The sequence below is a fragment of the Barbus barbus genome (genome assembly GCF_936440315.1).
Source record: "Barbus barbus genome assembly, chromosome: 4".
NCBI classification, from domain to species: domain Eukaryota; kingdom Metazoa; phylum Chordata; class Actinopteri; order Cypriniformes; family Cyprinidae; genus Barbus; species Barbus barbus.
In genome coordinates, this window is record NC_136732.1 from 17,739,632 (window position 1) to 17,760,343 (window position 20,712).

Consider the following 20,712-nt stretch of genomic DNA (forward strand, 5'->3'; position numbering starts at 1 on the left):
CTATAATACTCCATAGGTTCAACAATTAATAGTGAAGTATTAAAAAAAAAAATGCACTATATCTTTAGTTCCATGTACTCATAAAAATATACAACTCAAGATGTATTATAAAGCATTGCGGCATTATGCATGCAGAATGCATTTATATGCATTGTATAAAACTTCAAGTAATGTGTTACATTAATCACTTGTAAGAGTCATAATACTGCTTATCAGGTTCTGGTGAGTAAATGCAGACGCTCGGCATAGACACGATTCTGCTAAATCAACAGTTGTCCAAGTCATTTGAATTTGCAGTAGCGTACATGTACAGATAGTGCTATAAGAAACTCGATGAAGTGAGTTATTGAGTTTGAGGTGTAGCCTACAGGTGCGTTTGCTGCGCTGAAAATAGGTACAAGCAGATATCTAGTGAGCAGGACAGTGAAGCAGATTTGACTCATTTTATATAATGAAGATCCGCAACACAATAAAAGCTCATTTGGTTTGCAAGTAAAATCTTCTTGACACGAGAAAGACACTACTGAACTTTTTAGCATGGACTACCAAAGCAACTTTATGAAATGAACACAAAAGCTGATCGTTTTGTCGTTTCACAACGATAAAGAATCTGACTATTGTGATTCTTAAAAATCGTGAACAATGTAACGGCAGAAATGAATGAATGTACTTACTCGGTCTGGGTGGATCAGCTGTGCGCTCGGATCAGCTCTGACAGCCTCACACACACAACACCCCAATGGCCAATGAGAAAGTGTGAAAAGCCCTTTTAGGGTGTGTGTGTGTGTGAGAGAGAGAGAGAGAGAGAGAGAGAGAGAGAGATAAAAATACCCCAAGACCAGGGCAAGATTCCAATCTAAGGGGCAACAGCTCAGTTTATTAAACAGCTTTTGGTTGCTCTGAATTATTGTTTTCCCTGCTAATTAGAAAATTGTCAGTAAATGCAAAACCCCTGGTACTACTGAGGTGAACAAGTGTCAGCTAAACATTAACAGACATTTTTAGTGGACTTAATTTTAAACAGGAAAAATTCAGCGTAAATAATGAATGAACTCGCTGACCCATCTGCACTAGATTTCTTCGGAATGGCAGATGTGTCTTTCCATGTGACTGAACCAATTTATGGTCATGTGCTATTGTATATATAAAAAATGCAATTTATACTTTGGCATGACTGCCTCCCAGTGGACCACTTCCATAACTGTGGTCTGCAAGATTTTTTTTTTAATCTCAGCCCATTTAATTACAAACAGGCACTGTTGGCTCTGGTTTGTGTTTACCGAAAATACATCAGGAACAGAAGACATAAAAACTTTGCTCAGAACTTAAAACACTGTATGCGATTAAAAAAAGCAAACACTTCCAATTGATGCCGAAACAAACACAATACAAGGCACAAAAGCATCAGTCAACTTTCAAAAACAACTCTTAAGGTAGCACACTGAAACTAACTGGAAACATTAAACTTACCACCAATTGTGCTGCAACATACACAAAATGCCATTATTAGAGAGTTGTCACACGTGAAAAGACTCATTTTCATTCCTGCTCACCACTGTAAACACACGAATAAGGTGATGGTATATTAAGGAGCGAGAGCTCCAAAAACAGCTGGACTTTTTAAGGGCATTTGTTTCTTTTTAGCAGTACCAGTAAAATTGTACATTTCCACTAAAAATGTTTGCACCTCATTTTCATTAGATAAAATCGTGATCTACAGGTTAAGGTGTTGCACTTTACTCCATAATAAAAAAAAATCAATTTAACAGAATAATTCTCGGTGCGCCTGACTAATCATTTGACTCTGCCCTCTTCACTCATCTGTCATTCATCTTCACTCTTGCAGTCTGCCAGGAAGGCATGGGCCAAAGCTCTGCAGGCAGAGATGCGATGAGCTGGATTGAAAGTCAAAAACTGCTGTGTGGAAAGGGAAGTTTCAGACAAGAAAATTATTTGTATGTGTATTTTGAGTACCAGTCACTAAAATCTCCCTCATATAGGAATAAACACCACTTACAGACAGCAGGTCATTCTCCTCATGGCTGAGACTGGGCAGACTGTTTTGTAGGCTTTTTCTCAGCCCACGTAGGGCTGTAGCAGACAGGGCTTTCTATGGGCCAGTCCTCCTCACCCAGCAATCCAATGACCCTGAGAGACAGCGAACATGCAAGACCACAAATGACCACAAAAAGGTGTAGTTGTTGGCTGCAATAATATTCACTGGGATTTGGAAATGCAGAAGTATTCTGACTCACTCAAAGATCTTTTGCAGCTGCTGGATCTCTGTGAATCCAAGAAACAAAGGCCTGCAGAAAAGATGAGAGAGAGTTTTAAATTATCATCAGATTGCTTGATATTCTCAAAACCATAAACAACTACACAAGGCAAAAGAAAAATATTGTCTTGCTTTGTAGACAAATGTTCAGTTCAAAAGTTTGGGGTCATTAAGATTTTTTTAAATGTTTTTGAAAGTCTCTAATGCTCAGCAAGGCTGCATTTATTTGATCAAAATACAGTAAAAGCAGCAATGATGTGAGATATTATTTATAAATATTTTCAAATATAATTTATTCCTGTGATAAAACTGTCTTTTCAGCAGCCATTGCTCCAGTCTTCAGTGCCACATGGTCCTTCAGAAATCATTCTAATATGATGATTTGCAGCTCAAGAAACATTATTATTTTCATTGGTGAAAATAGATTGCTTAAATATATGTATAAAGTTTCCACAAAAACATGTAAAAAAAAATTCAGGATTCTTTGAAGAATAGAGGTTCAAAAGAACAGCATTTATTTGAAATAGAAATACATTGTAAGTATATAAATGTAAATTCTGTCACTGCTTTAATGTTTTTGCTGAATAAAATTATACGTATATAAAATATTTATCATTTCTTAAAAAAAATCTCACTTCTAACCCCAAACTTTGGAACGGTAGTGTATGTCAGGTTGTGACTTGACATCCATTGTATAAAATATCTCTCTGTTTGTTCTCACCTTAACAGAAAGAGCTCTGCAAAGATGCACCCCGCACTCCACATATCCACTGAAGACATGTAACTGGACTGCAGCAGGACCTCTGGAGCCCTGTACCACAGAGTCACAACCTACACACACATAAATACAAATACTTCACATGCAGGAGCTCACTAGCACCTCACTTAATACTGTGAATGTCAATCTGAGCTCCATACTCATGGGGTGAGGGCGATATGGTATGTATATATCCTGGCTAAACCAAAGTCTGCAATCTTGACCTCCCCTCGACTGCTCACAAGCACATTGTCTGGCTTCAGGTCCCGATGAATGACGGTGTTAGTGTGGAGGAAGTCAAGTCCGCTGAGCAGCTGACGCATCACTATCCTATATAAAGAGAAAGGAAAAAACACATGAACACATGCTCTAGTCTTTAATTTATCCCACACAGAGAGACAATATGCTGCTACACTGGGGCATGTTGTCACTAAAAGTGTTTGTACATTCAAACGACTGCATCTTCTTTAATGGGCTATGATGACTTTTTTGTAGAAAAGACTTACATAAATGTGACCCTGGACCACAAAACCAATCATAAGGGTCCATTTTTAAAAATTGAGTTTTATGCATCATCTGGAAGCTAAATAAATAAGCTTTCCATTGATGTATGGTTTGTTAGGATAGGACAATATTTGGCTGAGATACAACTATTTGAAAATCTGGAATATGAGGGTGCAAAAAAATCTAAATATTGAGAAAATCGCCTTTAAAGTTGTTCAAATGAAGTTTTTAGCCATGCGTAATTTGTATAATATTTGAGTTTTCCACTTAAGGTCAAGAGACCCAACTTCAGATGCCATCACTGGTGACACGAGATTTATCCAAAACACAAAGATATACATCTCGCATTAAAATAGTGTTTATTGACCTGGTGTTTAAATGTTGTTTATATGTTTATTCACATATACGCTCTTTCAAAGATGTGAAACTGTAAGTAAATTTAATTACCTTTTCTGTCAATGTCACCCAAAACCTTGAGCAGGAAAATGATTGCTGACTAATTTGGATCAATGAGACAGATCAATAAGCGTTGTTTGCCATGATTTTAATAAAACCTCACAAGACGCTGGGTTGTGCGATTTGCATCTGCAAAACCAACCAATGAACAGCCCAGGATTTTTTCTGGATATCCCCCATCTTATGTGAAGTCAACTATTCAAGAAAACGTATTCCCATGTGAAACGATTTTGTACATCTATGCACTGTGGATGTCAGCAAAAATAAATCATGTATTGTATAAATAAAAAAAAAAAAAAAAAAAAATTGCTGTTCCATGCAATGACCTTAGACATTTTTAAAATGCTAAATGTAACATTATTTAACAATTTCGTTTAGGCTTGTTCAAGATAATGATTCTTTTTTTCTTTCAGCAGGGTAGATAAGAAAAGAAACATTTATTAAATATAGTATCTGCCATTTTAAGACTTGACTCTCAGCCACACTGCCCCCTTGATTTAAAACCTGATACATACCACACAGTGATTTGTTGTTGAAATGAACATTTTTATTCAGTATGCACATGCATCCATTGTATATTAATAAGTACATTTACAGGCATCTTTAAACCAGTCTGAAATATCACTGCAACTTAAAGTCAGAAAAACACACAGATAACTGTGCAGATGACATCAGACAGAGTCTCAAATATATAATTTGAGAAAGAGCCATGTAAATCCACAGTAATTAATCAAATCTAAGTGCAACTAAGATTTCAGTTCATTTTTACAAAACACCCACAGTACAGAGTCCAAAGCATGTCTTCTGCTTTTCACACAATAAACCTTTCAAATAGAAGGTTAAATGGGAAAACTGTGTTATTTTACAGCTAACAATAAAACCATTTAAATTAAATCAACTGAATCTGATTCATTTCCCTTTTAAGTGCATTGACAACTAGATTTGAATTACAGTATAGTTGAGTTTTAAACCAGTAAGACACTTGGTAAACACTTTACCAATAAATGGGTTTTAAAATGATTAAGTGCAAATACAGTGAGCAATATTGTTAGGCAGTGCAGTGGTTATTAAATCACTCATATCTGATATCTCTGGGAATGATTATGAACATTATGTGTTAACTGATACTTATTCTTTCTTCTTGTTGTTGCCATTCTTGACTCTCTTGGCGAGACCAATGGCATCCAGGTGAAGGTTACGGTTCAGGATAACAGAACCACATGTCAGCGCTCCTGTCAGAGCTCCAGCAAAGCCACACAACATTACATCCTGACCTGTAAGCAAAGTCCAGATTTAAAAGAGAATGGGGATAAACCAGAGTGCTTTACACATTCTTCATTCTAAACATTAGTTACTATCAGCTAAAACGAATACAAAAAAAAAAAAAAAAAAAAAAAAAAAAAAAAAAAAAACTTACGGCATGGAATGAATCTCAAAATCTACTTCTGGATGGCCTACATAAGAATTTGCATAAGACAAACTCACCCGTGAGGAAGAGGTTTTTAATGGGCGTCTGTGGTCTGATGGTGGCGTTTAGTTCAACATTGAAGCGAGCAATACCATGATCAGCGCCATAGATTTCTCCTTTAGGAGCAGCAATGTAATGCTGATTTGTGATTGGGGTGCCTGCATCCACATATACAATCTACAGACAGAGAGAGACAAAGGGGGCGGGGGGGGGGGGACACAAAAACGGTGTATAATACAAGAGCAGGAAATAAGTGCAATTTAGAGACAAAGACCCTGTTTAGAGAGTTCATACCCTGTCCTTGATCTTAGGATAGATCTCAGTCACTGCCTCTAATATGTTGTTGATGAACGCCTCTTTCAGCTCCTTATAATCTATGCTTCTGTTCTTCACTTTGTCATCTTTCCACTCTTCAAACCATGCATAGTTAGCAAAGCTAACGACAGTCACGGTGGATTTACCTGTAGGTGAAGCATATTAAGATTTTAATTTAACCACAAACATGATATATGAAGCAGAAGTGTCAGTTATTTTAGTGGAAAACCTTTAATAACCGATTTAACCACATTACAATCCTATTGTCAAATATGGACAAGCTCAAAACACTCAACAAGTTTGTCCACTTGTGATTAGATGATAAAATTCTTAACTCCGGATTTGAACAAGAGATCTGTTTATCTTCTCCTTTTCTCTCTACCTGGAATTCTTTCTGGCCAGGTTGAGTCTTTGGCAGAAGGTGAAGCCACAAAAATCATAGGGACCTTTTTAGAAGATTCTTCCCTGTTCCCCTTCATGTAACCCTCCAATCTGGAAAAACAGCAGACATTAACACAAAATGAGAGTAGTGCTGATGTTACAGTGGACAAAGGTTTAAAAATGAACAAGCACTTGCATAATATTTAGTAAAGGTAGGTTCACACTCACAGTTCATCCAAATTGTTCTCAGTGAAGATAAAATAATTGTCTGCTTTTAGGCCCAACTCCTCGTTTGTCCCATCCAGACCAATGAAAATACTGAGACCACCATCTCCATGCTGCACCATACTCAGCTGTTTCTGGATTGCTGTACAGTACCGTCACACACACAAACAACCTATACTTATGTTTCTTATACACTCTCTGGCCACTTTATTAGGTACACCTTGCTAGTACCGGGTTGGACCCCCTTTTGCCTTCAGAACTGCCTTAATTCTTCGTGGCATAGATTCAACAAGGTGTTGGAAACATTCCTCAGAGATTTTGGTCCATATTGACATGATAGCATCACGCAGTTGCTGCAGATTTGTCGGCTGCACATCCATGATGCGAATCTCCCGTTCCACCGCATCCCAAAGGTGCTCGATTGGATTGAGATCTGGTGACTGTGGAGGCCATTTGAGTAAAGTGAACTCATTGTCATGTTCAAGAAACCAGTCTGAGATGATTTGAGCTTTGTGACATGGTGCATTATCCTGCTGGAAGTAGCCATCAGAAGATAGGCACACTGTAGTCATAAAGGGATGGACATGGTCAGAAACAATACTCAGGTAGGCTGTGGCGTTTAAACGATGCTAAATGGGCCCTTTAGCATCGATGCTAAACGATGATAAAGGGGCCCAAAGTGTGCCAAGAAAATATCCCCCACACCATTACACCACCACCACCACCAGCCTGAACCGTTGAGACAAGACAGGATGGATCCATGCTTTCATGTTCTTTATGCCAAATTCTGACCCTACCATCTGAATGTCGCAGCAGAAATCGAGACTCATCAGACCACACAACATTTTTCCAATCTTCTATTGACCAATTTTGGTGAGCCTGTGCAAATTGTAGCCTCCGTTTCCTGTTCTTAGCTGACAGGAGCGGCACCCGGTGTGGTCTTCTGCTGCTGTAGCCCATCTGCTTCAGGGTTTGACGTGTTGTGCGTTCAGAGATGGTATTCTGCATACCTTGGATGTAACGAGTGGTTATTTGAGTTACTGTTGCCTTTCTATCATCTCTAACCAGTCTGCCCATTCTCCTCTGACATCAACAAGGCATTTTCGTCCACACAACTGCCGCTCACTGGATATTTTCTCTTTTTCTGACCATTCTCTGTAAACCCTAGAGATGGTTGTGCGTGAAAATCCCAGTAGATCAGCAGTTTTTGAAATACTCAGACCAGCCCGTCTGGCATCAACAACCATTCCACGTTCAAAGTCACTTAAATCCCCTTTCTTCCCCATTCTGATGCTCGGACTGAACTTCAGCAAGTCGAATGCATGTATGCAGTTGCTACCATGTGATTGGCTGATTAGCAATTTGTGTTACCAAGCAATTGAACAGGTGTACCTAATAAAGTGGCTGCTGAGTGTATGTTTCGTTACTTATATTTCAACTATAATTATAAGAAGTACATCAGGTAGCTCTTTAAGAATCTTCTTCCAAAAAAGCAGAATAGACGTAGGCTCTCTCTCACCAGGCATAGTCTGCGCATCTTTGGGCAGGAGACGTTCGTAGGTATTGAAGATTCCAGCATCTGAAATCACGATGGGAGCATGAACATGCACCTCCTCCTGCCCCTTCAGGACACTCACACCTGCATCAGTGCCAACAAAACAGCCCAGTCATTAAATCCTGGCTTTAATTGTAATTGCTTTTGTAATTCTAAAATGTAGTGTGTGAAGTGTTACCAATAGCCTCCTTCGCGTCATTGAGGAGAATGCGGTTGACAGGGGCTCTGACAAGCACTGCACCCCCTTCCTTCTCAATGATGGGGATCATGTGGTAGGCGATCTCACTAGCACCACCTTTTGGGTACCAGGCACCATTCAAATAGTGGCACAAAAGCAAACTGTGCATGGAAAAGCTTGCATCTTTGGGCATTTTACCTGTTTAAACAAACACAAAAACTGAAGAAGGTCAGTAGCTGTGAGTTACTGTATGGTTTATGGCTAGAAATAGAGAGGGAACACATGAAGCCACAAATTTTCAGTCAAGTCAAAGAGCTGGATCATCTCACCGTAGGTCCCAAAGATGTAGGACATAACAGCTCTCAGGTCCTTATTCTGTGTGAGCTCACTCACCACATCTGTCAGGCTGCGGGACGCATAGCGGAAGAAGGAAGAAAGGCGACTGGCCAGGCCTGTGTGCACCAGGAACTTTGCGAGAGGAGTCGGGAGGAGCTTCAGCAGGACCATGAACCATACGCCATTTGCAACTTTCTGACAGGAGCATTCAAGATCAGTGTTACATTTTGTGTTATACTCTGTGTCTCCACGAAGCTCTTTAACAAGTGGATTTCAGGTCTAATCAGTTTCTAAGTCTAGTCTTTGTAACTAATGAAATGCAATATACTGTATAACTGATTTGTGCCTTAATCATAAAAGCAGGGCACAAATAGATAATGAAGTTGATACAAGCTCATGTGCAAGCATGCAGTGACCTCATTCCTCCTTTAGAGAGCCACAATGCCCTTGGATGAGTCTGTCTGTGGATATGATTGTAGGGGAAAGGTCATGCAAACATGACATACAGTTATAAAGACATTTCATCTTTAACTCCTAACCACATTAAAATCCCCTAGATTTTCAGAGCACTGAATGACTAAAACTACACTACAATTCAAAAGTTTAGGATCAGTAAGATTTTTTTAAAGAAATTAATACTTTTAACAGTAAACTCATTTATAATATTGCAAATTACAGTTTTTCCTGTATTATTGATCAAATAAATGCAGCCTTAGTGAGCATAAGAGACATTAAAAAACACTTTTTAAAAAAACATACAGACCCTAAACTTCTGAATGGTAGTGTATATATTTGAATATTTGGTTCATGTGACCAGCATGTGCAGTGACACCCAACAGGCCTAAACTCCTAAACTTACTAAACACTATCCTTGTTTCTCACCTTGGAAAGTCTCACATATTCATCGATGGCCTTTTCTTCCCCTGGGAAGCACTTCTTCAGTTCATCAATGTAGCGTTTTTTTCCACTGTAGATGGGGTATATGCGCCGGTTTTCTGGTGGACCCAGGACCACTTTGTCAAAGGGGTTCTCCAGCGGGTCCCACTGCAGCTGTCCATTGGTCAACTGGTCAACCACACAGCGAAATGGCTTGTGATCCAATAGTTCCCCAATATAATGGATGCCTGTGTTAGGGAAAAGACATTCAGATCACCACAAACTGACCTATTCATGTGATATAGCACATTAATTGTTTAAATAAGACTCAATAAATGTGCTTATCTTTGCCAAAGCAAGAAACAATAGGGTTTTAGTTATATAAATACTGTTTCATCAGGTTGATCCATTGTGAAGTACAGAAGTTTTTCTCACCAATATCAAACTCAAAGCCTTCCTCTGTGAAGGTATGACAGCATCCTCCAGCCCGGTCATGTTGCTCCAGAACCAGAACCTTCTTACCCACTTTAGCCAACAGGACAGCAATTGCCAATCCACCAATCCCACTGCCAACCACTATTGCATCCAAGTCCTGAGGGACCTTACTGGCCAGAAAGCCTGGATGTGGATACAAATATGGAGTTAGACAATTAGGTGTTTCATAAAAACACATGCATATGGTTAGTAAAAGTTAGTTTACAGTACAGAGTTGGGATTTTAACTTACAATTCCGTTAAGCATAAATACGTGGTAACGCGCAGGGTCATATTTTGAACTCACCTTGTTTGAGGACTTTATTCTTCAGCTTCCTGTCAAACACCATGGGCTTCAGCGGCTCGCGCGTGTCCATAGCAAAAGGGTTCGGTCCAGAAGTCCCCAACACATATTTACAGAGAATGGCCACTAAAGCCAAGGAAATTACGATGATAGCGATCCACATGTTGTGAGGCGCAAAAGTTTTGTCATATGCTAACAAAAACTGTTAGGCTATTGCGTACAATGAAACACTTTCTGACGCCACTGCCCTGACTCCTCCTCCGAAGACGATTCTGACCAATTACAAGGTTGTTTTTAAATGACGTTTTGTTTGTGGAGAGGAGGGGCGTTTTAACCAATAAAACGTATATAAATGTACGTTAATATTATAATATTACGAATACTAAAATTGAACTACTTCATCGGTCCGTGTAAAATAACAACTAAACGGAATGTGCTTTCGTCTTAATAAACCAGACAAATAAATGCAACCAGCAACAATCATAAAACGTGCTCTATCAATCAGTTCTTAGTTTGCTGATCATTTGTATGCAAATGTCTGGGCAATGTATAAATCATTTCTTTTTGCCACCGAGTTTCATTTTTAAGAATGTTAAGTAAATTAAGTAGGCTAGTAAAACACACAGACTTGTTTTATACAGTAGACAATGTGTATATTTATAGCTTCATTTACAACATATGCAGTATGCCATGATATATGACCTATTACAACTCATGATTCATTCAAAGGAAATGACAACAGGTTTAAAGTTTGAAGCATGTTTTAGCATTTATTTGACATCTAAATCTTTTGTAACATTATACATGTTTTCACTGTAACTTTTGATCAATTTAATATATCCTTACTGAATAAAAGTATCATTTATTTTAAATAAATAATTTTTCACATTAACATTCAGATTATACAAGCATATACAGACAAAGGAAAAAATACACACACAAAAATGTGAATAATACAAGATGAGAGCAGGAAATAAATGTGATTTAGAGACAAAGACCCTGTTCAGAGCAGAATGAAGAAAGGCGACAGGCCAGGCCCTTGTGCACCGGGAACTTCAGCAGAAACATGAACCATTTGCTATTCCCAACTTTCTGACAGGAGCATTAACAGTCAAGATTACATTTTGTGTTTTACTCCGTGTCTCCATTAAGTTCTTAAATTTTTTTTATCTTCTAAATTTTAAATTAAATTTTTTTTTTATCTTCTAAAGGTTTAAAGGTTTCTAGGTTTAAAGTTTAAAGCAGGTTTTAGCATTTATTTGAAAAATAAATCTTTTGTAACATTATAAATGCATTCACAGTCACTTTTGGTCGATTTAATACATCAGCTGTCAACCAGTAGTTCTCCAATATAGTGGATACCTGAAGTATTGGAAAGACAAATCATCACAAACTGATTATTTGGAAATTAATGTGTGCTACTCCGCATGTGAAGTGTGTGTGTATGTATATATATATATATATATATATATATATATTATTTTTTTTTTTTTTTTTTTTTGAAGAGTTTACTTGCAAAAACAGATAACTTTTTTTTTATTTTCAAAAATCATGTTTTTTATTATGTTATCTTGTTTTACTGTGTTTTGTTGTGCTAGATAGCTGTATTTTTTAAATTATTTTCTTTAACCTAATCAAAAATAACCCAACTGCAGTTTGATTGAGATTAATTGGAATGCACAATGAAAATACATGATTTTTGAAAATTGTTAAAATCTGTTTTTGCAAATGAGCTCTTCAGGTATATTAGAGAGAGAGAGTTTCAAACTGGACAGACACATGATTTAATTATGACGACATGTGACAGCACATTAATTGTTTTAATAAGACTCAATAAATGTGCTTATTTTTGCCAAAGCAAGACATGATAGGATTTTTGGCAGATAAATACTGGTATATCAGGTTGATCCATTTACCAACATCAAACTCAAAGCCTTCCTCTGTGAAGGTATGACAGCATCCTCCAGCCCGGTCATGTTGCTCCAGAACCAGAACCTTCTTACCCACTTTAGCCAACAGGACAGCAATTGCCAATCCACCAATCCCACTGCCAACCACTATTGCATCCAAGTCCTGAGGGACCTTACTGGCCAGAAAGCCTGGATTAGACTAAAAAAAGTTAGACTATTAGATATTTCATAAAAACCAAAGCATTTACTGCAGGAAAACAAAACAAAAGTTTTGTGCACGTTTTGTCTATACGAAGAACGAAGATGCAAGACTGGAAAGACAGTCAGTAAAAGGTAGTTTACAGTACAGTTTTGATTTTTTTATACATATTGCCAAGATAGCGTACTGTATATTGTCTAGATAGCAATATCAACAATAATGCTCATATTTTTAACTCATCCTTTTTCAGGACTTTATTCTCCAGCTTTTCGTCAAACACCATGGGCTTCAGCGGCTCGCGCGTGTCCATAGCAAACATATTTGAAGAGAATGGCCACTAAAGCCAAGGAAATTACGATGATAGCGATCCACGTGTTATAAGGCACAAAGTGTGGTTGTAATATGCTGACTAGCAGCCTGCTGTTATACTGTAAACATTTCATCACACCACCACCCAATAGGCTATAATACGTGTTTAGTGTTGACGACTCCTCCGATAATGCTGAGATGATTTAACTAATAAAACGGATAAAAATGTAGGCTATGTTTGATAGTAAAATTGTAGATAAGACAACTACTTATATTTATCTGCTTTTTGTTCATTGTGAAATAGTGCTTTCGGATAAGACCTCTGCAATACCTTTTGTAACATTTGGACTACAATTGTATTAAAAAAATCTAAAATAAACAAATAACTTTGGCCTCCAGTCTTCTTCAGAGTGTGTCAGCTTATCTTATGAATTCTTAATTTTGGCATGTTTTATGCAAATAACTGGTCAATATTTAAATTGTTTACATTATTTTACCAACAAATTACATCATTTTGGCATTAAGAAACATTACATTAAGAAAATAAGTTTGGAATAGAATTAAGTAAAATAGTAGGCCTATAAAATAGAAAAGGATTGAACAATTTAGTTGTGTATACAGTATACAAGGTCTAAATTTATGGCTTAATTTACAAGCATAACATACATGGCATGATATATGACCACTAACAATAGCCTATTACAACTCACACTCATTCGCAGGAAATGACAACAGTTTTAAAGTTTAAAGATAACGATCTAAATACAAGCAATAAAAGTGATCTAATTACTTCTTATTTAAACTTGTCAGTGAGGTGGAGAACATGATATCTCACAGATCCTCTTCTCTTTCTTCAAGCAAGAGACATCTCCCCATTTTTCTCCTTTTAAGATAACACAGTCTTCACCATGCAAAGGATTTTCAACCTTCCAGTCATCTGGAGGAGATTCCCATCTAAAATAACCATTCAATTATCAGTTACATGTATGAGGTCAAGAACTAATTAATGAGGAACAACAACTGTGTTGGAAAAAAGCTTAATTTGTATGTTATTTGTAGCTAATCAATACAAAGGTGATTTTAAGAAGAATTTTAAAATGATACTTGCAAGAGGGTGTTGTTTAAGGGGCTGTTGTTCACCCAAAGCCACACGCCCTCCGTCTGGCTGTCGGTCAGGCCAATCCAGTGATAGTCATTTACACCATTTACTCTTTTAGACAGAAATTCCTACAACACAGAAATAAGTGCTTTTGTCTTTGTCTTATATAATGAAACCCAGAGTCTATTAGTTTTACACTGTTGTCTTCACACTGCTCCTAGTCTGTACCTGTTCGTCTTTATTGTTGATGATGACCAGATCTCCTCCCAGATCCTGACAGCGTCGTCTGCTGCTGTTCCAGTCCATGATATCAGTGGAGAATACATAGAATCTGCCCTGTGCTCTGATCCACTTCTCTTGTAAATCTGCACAGACAGTTTAAGTTTAGCTTAATAAAGATGTACAGGATGTGCACTCAAAAAAAAAATCTGAGTATGTGGTTACGCTGAATATTGAAACCGGATAGGTGAGAAAAAAATGAAAAATTTACAAGTGAATAACTGTATTTAATCTTGTGTACTTCTGTCTTACTTAATAAACTGTGTTACTAATCAAATTCTGACCTAAGAAATATAGAAATGACAAGTATACAAACAGAGAAATCAAACTGTATTGTAACTGAAGTAGATGTAATGTCAGGTTAACTGCATTTGTGATCCACCTGCCGCTCTGGCCATTTTTTTTACAGTAGACCGAATGGAAATGTTTTTTCCTATTTATGAATTCATAATGACTTTACTGTACCTGAACTGTAGTTTGGTAGACTGTGGTTTTTAATGTTCATGGAATTTATTTTCATGATTGGTTGAACATCTAAAAGCAATCCTGTGGAAAGAGCCAAATTGGTAAGACGATCAAGCTAATGTGCCTGTGCAGCTTTGGATGAGGAGAAATTATTATTTACCTGAATTTAAGCAGTTTCTTCTTGGTTCACAATACAGAATTGCATTTTTTGTGATATCTGTAAAGCAGTGTGGTGCAATGAAAATAAAATAAGACCCCACTGAATTTCTAAAACCTTATTTAAACATGGAAATGAATGGAATGTTATGATGCAAAATTGTATAGGTCACTAAAGCCCGGCTCACACTGTGCGATTTTGGCCACGATAAAATCGGTTGTCTAGATCGCTGGTTTGCCATGTTCACCGACAGCCGATTAATGGCCGTTGCGATCATTTTTTTCCTCCGATTAAATTCTGGCATTGTCAGAAGATTTCAGACACTTTCCTGCAGTGTGACATCTCCTACGACGACCGTCAAACCAAGAACCAACAGGAGCACTGAACTTGATGACGCAATTAGCGCGACAACTTCAAACTTCAACTTCGTTATTTGTAAAAACAATATATGTACAAAGTAAAGTTTACTTAAAGTTTATTTATTAAGGGGCATGATGTTTAAACTCGAATAACAAAATTACCTCAAGTTCGCTCTGTAGAACTGGAAGTCCATAAAGTCCTCTTTTGCCCAGCCATGAATTGCTCCACACACGTCGTCTTTTTCGTTTTTTTTTTTTTAACATCAAGGCATGTAATTAATAAAACTAACGCTACACGTTGCTGCTGTTTGCTGGCTACCATTAGAGCGAGAGAACGCGGGTCACGTATTGATGACGTAAAACTCCGGACAAGTCTTCTTGAGTACGTCCGTTTTTGTCGCGTCTTGACTGTCGTACAGTCTGACATTAAGACAACTGAGATCCTACAGTCTGACATGGGGATCATGTTCGTACAGTGTGACAAGCAACAATCGCAAAAGACTATTACAAATCGCACAGTGTGAGCCCGGCTTAATCAAATCAAATCAGTAAAACATAAAATACTCACACAGGTATGCCAACACCCCATTTGCTAACAGAGACAGGAAGAGAAGAACTGAGAATTTCCTCAGCATTTGTTCACAACAGTGCCCTGCATAGCAAACATAAGCATACAAATAATATATTTAATAATATATATTTTATTCAGTGGTAAACAGTTTTGGATTTCATATTACTTCCTATTTTTACATCTGTTGCGTTTCTCTTTTGTCATCCACTTGTAAGCAAAACGCACAGAGAGAATGCACATGTAAACCATTTGTCAGAACTTTAATGTAGCTGAGTAACGAATAACTGACAAAGGAGAAATAGAGGTGCTAATACGTAGTACAAATGCAGGAATATCAAAAGATTAAACACTGACAATTTAAGTATTTTAATGCCGTGAGGATCTTTGAGGAAGATTATATTAAGTCAATATTCTATAAAAGTCAGTAGTAAGGGAAAGAAACACACTTGCTCATCTTTATCCGCTGATGTCAGTTTGGGGTCTGATAAATAGTTAGAACAAACATTTTCAGCCATCTTTTGTCTGAAGAGAGATTGTCATCGCAGTAATTTGAGAGAACTGAAGCGCTCTGGTCTCATGTGACAAAATACTCATGAAGAAAGGTTTAATTTAACCACATTGACCCAATAACGGTATATGCTAAAATTTCCAGTCAGCAGCTGGTTAGTGTTGGTTATGCATTCACAGCTATGTTGTGATACTTAACATGCCTTTTAAGTTGCCATTATTTTCCTAGGTTGCTGTTTGTATTGACTACAAAATCCTTTAGTAATGATTTATTGTTAATAGTACACGTTTATTTCTCAGGATTAAAGCCCTTGGGATAAAAACAGCAATGAAGACAGACATTATAATTAATAACAAGACAAAAAAGTTGATGTATTAAAAATATATACCATCTAGAAAAGCACATTTTAGAAATACCTTTCTTGCTGTGGAAGTTAGGAGGATTTGCAGTGTAGAGATATGTACAACAGCAAAAACAAACAAAACAAAAAAGACAGTTAAAGTAAAGGCCTTACATTTAGTTAATTCTAATTTAAAATTAACATGACTTACTAGTGCTAATAAATTGTTTCGTTAACTTTATTGTTCATAAACAGTGCTGCCAAGACATTCATACATGTTAAAGTGTCCAAATGCATTTTTAGTAGATGCCATAGCGGCATAGCCGACGGCTTTCATTCCTCTGCTAAATCTTTATCTACAAAATGCATTAACACACAGAAAAAAATACACAAAATATTTTGACACTACATTTATGTATGTTTGTGTGTCTGAGTTACACATTGTCATTGCATAGTTCTTAACACTATTTAAAACTACGATAATATGACAAACCTATGAAAAATTATGAAAAGTATGAAATGCATTCCCATATCAAACATGGCACAGTAGTACAGAATGTGAAAACAAGTAAACAAGAAAGAATATCAAATGTATCAATCCTATATTTAAATGAGCGCACAGTGAAACAAAAAGTCAACTGTAAAAAAAATGAAGTAATCTACTGTAAGTCTATTGAAGGCATGGGATCTCACAAATGCTCCTCTCCTCTCTTGAGCAAGAAATGTGTTCTTGTTTATTTCCTTTAAGTACAGCACAGTTGTGTTGTTTGGAGTCCAGATTTGACCAGTTTCCATCCTTGTTCCCAGCCCAGTAGAAATCAGATTCACCAGTAACACACAGTCTCTGAGCAAGAAATTCCTGCATCACAAACACAACCTATTACATTTATTCTCTTCTGTATTTGTTCATAATATTCAATTAAATCTTTATTATACAATGATTCATGCATAGTTTTACTAATGAAAATGCTTAATATAAGAACATTATGCAATGTGACTATTTTACACTGTGTTTGAGAACACACGCTGTGGGTTTTCACACCTGTACCCACTTCTCTCATGTTTGTTCCTCTTTTAAAAACATTGCTTTAATTAATAATGTTCAGTGAAATCTTTATTTTTTTAAATATTTATGTATGGCTTTATTATCGAAGATATCTATTATAAGAATAAAATTTGATGTGACTAATTTACACTTGCCTCTGTATTGGTTTTTGCACACACTACAGGTTTTCACATCTGGAAACACTTCTCTCATGTTTGTTCCTCTTTTAAAAACACTGGTTTTATTTATAATGTGAAATCTTAATCATAAAATTATTTGCATATGGCTTTATTAACAAAAAGATCTATTATAAGAACAAATTGTGATGTGACTATTTCACACTGTATTTGTGAACACACACTGTGGGTTTTCACACCTGGATCCCACCCTCACATTTCTTCCTCTTTTAAAACCATGCAGAATGTACCTTCTCCTCTGTGTTGTTGACAATGGCCAGATCTCCACCCAGACTCTTACAATACTCTCTGCTGGAGCTCCAGGTCTTGTTGTAACTGGAGAAAACGTAAAATCTGCCGTTGCCCTTATACCACTGCTCTGGCAAATCTACAGAGACAGTTTTCTATGTTTATCAAGAGGAAACACACTTGTGTGTCTGCGTTTCAGGCTTGTGGTTTAGCTAGAAATACATGTACATGTTGGCGGAGAAAAGCAGAAACCCCGCTGAACTGCACCTTTACATACATAGATGTGTTTCTACGATATTTTGGAATGACTCGCTGTTAAAAACACAAGAACAGACACATGGCAAAGCTGTACAGAAGCACTCAAGACTGATATTTTACTGATGAGAAAAAAAAAACAAATGATGGAAGCCTTGCTGGCCAAGGTTCTTAAGGCGATTAGTTGCAAATAATAAAGATAATCCACCAGTTCTTGTTTATGTTGAAAAACTAATAGTTTTACCTGGGCAGTAGTTTATTGAGCTCCAGTCCTCATCGTAAGTGCAGCCTTGACTACCTTGTTCATGGTCTGAATATGGGTGAGAGAAATTAAGAAAAACAGTTAATTATCATATATAATTTGAGCAGATAGAGATGAATGATTTACCTGAAATTGAGCAGTTTGTTACTGGCTCACAATGCAACAGCATGTCGTATTTAGCGACACCTGCAAAAGACAGTGAAATGAAACAAAAAGTGTAAAAGGTAGTGTAAATATACCACTGTATGCAGTTGGTTAGTGGTTTCTGTAAAAATCGAAGGATATACTCACACAAGTATGCCAGTACTCCATTAACCAGCAGAGACAGGATGAGAAGAACAGCGAGAACCTTGGCACAAATAGGTCTACATCGCTTCTCTTTGCCAGATTTCCTAACTCCAAAATCAAATATACGTTTAAAACGACACTCTATAAAAATGACTTTAATTCTTTAAAGCGTCGCACGTCCTTTGCACCAACAACGAATCGTTTAAAAATCTTTTTATGTCCAAAAATAGCTAAAGTTAATAACTTACATGTCTAAAAATACAATTTCAAGCATATGTTTAAACTACATTGCTGTGGTGGAAATTAATGTAACGCAAAAAAAGTCTTAAAATGACTTGAGAAGCATATTAAACAAAATGATATATCGACAGTTATCTGTGATATACAATGCTTTTTTTTAATGAAACATATCCTAAACCTTTTAAACCAATACAAATTTTAAGCAGCCCCTGCCGTAGCCTTCGTTTATCTTTAACCTCATTTGTTGGTCAAGAATGTGCTACACACTTGTAATCACTTTTAAACCTAAATGTGTAATTATTATCAAGGAGAAAAAGAATGAAGCACTTACTTCCAAATGAATCCTTTTTCATCCAGTTGATGTTGTCATAAATATGGTCAGACATGTCATGTTTGCCCATTACTGTCAATCAGAGAAGTGCGCAGCAGAAATGTGGTGAAGTGCTCTGATCAGTGGGTGTTAGTGAAGACACAATAAACAGACACGCTAATGCAAACCAAATGTCATTTCCTGTCAACATTATTATGCTGGCGAATTTTCCAGAAATGTTGTTCTATTGACAATTTGTTTCTGATCGTGTTGGCCTATTGTGCAGACATATTAAAACTCCATTAAAGTCCACTGAAGCTGTGGTCACAAGAATTAGTCTACTCTTATCTTAATGTTTCTAAATCATGCTAAAATGTGGAAATAAATAAATAAAGCTTATCTAAAGCTAAATGAGTGATGAAGAAGGTCTACAAGTTATAACAGATCATCATAACAGGTCTAAATATAAGTGTTTTGTCCTCACTGATAAATTCAGTCAACATTATTAAGATTCATCTGTTTACTTTAGTTCAAACAATGTATTTGAATCTTTGTTTTTATTGAGTAATATCTGTTATATATTAAAAACATGCCATTATGTTTCTAACTACATTATTAAAGAACATAAATGAAAGATTTTATCCTCCAACAGAAGTTGCCATTCATGAGCTTGGTTAAACTGAGATTTATTCATTCAAAATGGTATTGTCTCCAGCTGTATTGCATATGTCCCTGTCACTCATTCTGTTTACACCACCATGCTGGCAGGCAGGGACAGCCGGGAACAAATATGAAATGAATGGCGCCAGCATAAGTTTCAAGGCAACAGAGTTCACTGCACACTTTAATTCAAAAGACAGACCTGTACATAGCAAAACTTAATAGATTAAACATAACAGATCCTTATGATGCCCCCGGGGTGCTTTTAACGTGTATCAATATATGAACGGATTCCTGACCTGCAGTATCCTGATATGTACTACTACCTCCTCAACTTTCCCTCCTAACATTACTCCGGAGACTCTTTAAAAGCCTACAAAAGCCCGGAGGGGTACAAATGGACACAATCAAATTTTTGGATGGATATTCAGGAGTCTACAGGTGTTGTGCCAAATTCTGACCCCCACCAGATTGCTACCCCCTAGTAGGTTTAGGGTTAGGTGTTGGGGAGGGGTTAGGATTAGGCAATCAGGTAGCGAGCTCAACAAGAGGGGGTAATAATTTGGCAGGGGTTGAAAATGGGCACAACAACGGGACACATAAATTAAGCCAATATGTAATAATAATGGTTCGGAGTCAAACACAGCAATACCAAGGGGAAATGATACACAGGAAGATAGATATAATAAACAGCCCCGTCCTTATTGGAACATGCAACTACAAATAAACTTCCCTTTATGTGGCCGCGCTACAACGGGACGTCTCGGCTAATACAGGGCGGTTGGCAACCCTAGCTTTCTACTGCATATTCTGGAATCCTAACGCACAGCAGCTGTCCACCATGTTAAAATGGTGTAAGGTTTGTAAGGTCTAAATAGTCTTGTTTTAAATTATTGTTCTACAACTGTCGATAGCAATGCTGTGGCCG

General features: G+C 37.0%; 3 protein-coding genes across 6 annotated transcripts; all 3 read right to left on the reverse strand.

Annotated features, from left to right (window-relative positions):
- Window positions 1-1,006: 1,006 nt before the first annotated feature.
- On the reverse strand, window positions 1,007-10,365 carry LOC306868839 (all-trans-retinol 13,14-reductase). 2 transcript variants are annotated; one of them, XM_079415239.1, is made up of 16 exons: window positions 10,107-10,365; window positions 9,762-9,944; window positions 9,333-9,574; window positions 8,444-8,645; window positions 8,115-8,312; window positions 7,901-8,020; window positions 6,385-6,523; window positions 6,158-6,267; window positions 5,755-5,921; window positions 5,478-5,637; window positions 5,121-5,266; window positions 3,194-3,362; window positions 2,997-3,106; window positions 2,256-2,306; window positions 2,018-2,148; window positions 1,007-1,914 (listed from the first exon to the last, which is right to left on the reverse strand). In XM_079415239.1, exons 1-11 carry the CDS (start codon window positions 10,264-10,266, stop codon window positions 5,121-5,123), a joined length of 1,827 nt encoding a protein of 608 aa, XP_079271365.1. In that variant the 5' UTR covers window positions 10,267-10,365; the 3' UTR covers window positions 1,007-1,914; window positions 2,018-2,148; window positions 2,256-2,306; window positions 2,997-3,106; window positions 3,194-3,362. The 2 variants fall into 2 exon arrangements, with proteins under 2 accessions (XP_079271365.1, XP_079271364.1); XM_079415238.1 differs by having other exon boundaries at window positions 1,224-1,917.
- A 1,654-nt stretch (window positions 10,366-12,019) lies between these two features.
- Window positions 12,020-15,526, reverse strand: LOC306868840 (C-type lectin domain family 17, member A-like). 3 transcript variants are annotated; one of them, XR_013784135.1, is made up of 7 exons: window positions 15,043-15,225; window positions 14,525-14,581; window positions 14,365-14,445; window positions 13,849-13,985; window positions 13,626-13,748; window positions 13,312-13,475; window positions 12,020-12,212 (listed from the first exon to the last, which is right to left on the reverse strand). XR_013784135.1 is itself a non-coding variant. In XM_079415240.1 (7 exons), the coding sequence occupies exons 1-6, from the start codon at window positions 15,513-15,515 to the stop codon at window positions 13,328-13,330; spliced, it is 609 nt and encodes a 202-aa protein (XP_079271366.1). In that variant the 5' UTR covers window positions 15,516-15,526; the 3' UTR covers window positions 12,020-12,212; window positions 13,312-13,327. The 3 variants fall into 3 exon arrangements, 2 of the variants coding, with proteins under 2 accessions (XP_079271366.1, XP_079271367.1); XM_079415240.1 differs by lacking the exon at window positions 15,043-15,225 and adding an exon at window positions 15,449-15,526 and having other exon boundaries at window positions 13,630-13,748; XM_079415241.1 differs by having other exon boundaries at window positions 13,630-13,748; window positions 15,043-15,233.
- Window positions 15,527-16,213: 687 nt separating this feature from the next.
- Window positions 16,214-19,271, reverse strand: LOC306868841 (killer cell lectin-like receptor subfamily F member 2). The gene is made up of 6 exons (XM_079415242.1): window positions 19,146-19,271; window positions 18,578-18,682; window positions 18,413-18,472; window positions 18,269-18,334; window positions 17,772-17,908; window positions 16,214-17,158 (listed from the first exon to the last, which is right to left on the reverse strand). Exons 1-6 carry the CDS (start codon window positions 19,213-19,215, stop codon window positions 16,970-16,972), a joined length of 627 nt encoding a protein of 208 aa, XP_079271368.1. The 5' UTR covers window positions 19,216-19,271; the 3' UTR covers window positions 16,214-16,969.
- Window positions 19,272-20,712: the final 1,441 nt, after the last annotated feature.

What these genes read in the sequence shown, in the direction of transcription:
- LOC306868839 (XM_079415239.1), bottom strand. Translation starts at nt 10,266, where the DNA reads ATGTGGATCGCTATCATCGTAATTTCCTTGGCTTTAGTGGCCATTCTC. An exon ending in GAATAAAGTCCTCAAACAAG is followed by an intron (nt 9,945 to 10,106) that starts GTGAGTTCAAAA and finishes ATCCACATCCAG; the next exon opens with GCTTTCTGGCCAGTAAGGTC. An exon ending in AGATGCGCAGACTATGCCTG is followed by an intron (nt 6,524 to 7,900) that starts GTGAGAGAGAGC and finishes GGTACTGTACAG; the next exon opens with CAATCCAGAAACAGCTGAGT.
- LOC306868840 (XM_079415240.1), bottom strand. Translation starts at nt 15,515, where the DNA reads ATGCTGAGGAAATTCTCAGTTCTTCTCTTCCTGTCTCTGTTAGCAAAT. An exon ending in TGGGGTGTTGGCATACCTGT is followed by an intron (nt 14,582 to 15,448) that starts GTGAGTATTTTA and finishes ACTGCTTTACAG; the next exon opens with ATATCACAAAAAATGCAATT. An exon ending in AAGAAACTGCTTAAATTCAG is followed by an intron (nt 14,446 to 14,524) that starts GTAAATAATAAT and finishes CTCTTTCCACAG; the next exon opens with GATTGCTTTTAGATGTTCAA.
- LOC306868841 (XM_079415242.1), bottom strand. Translation starts at nt 19,215, where the DNA reads ATGGGCAAACATGACATGTCTGACCATATTTATGACAACATCAACTGG. An exon ending in TGGAGTACTGGCATACTTGT is followed by an intron (nt 18,473 to 18,577) that starts GTGAGTATATCC and finishes TGTCTTTTGCAG; the next exon opens with GTGTCGCTAAATACGACATG. An exon ending in TCAACAACACAGAGGAGAAG is followed by an intron (nt 17,159 to 17,771) that starts GTACATTCTGCA and finishes TTTGTGATGCAG; the next exon opens with GAATTTCTTGCTCAGAGACT.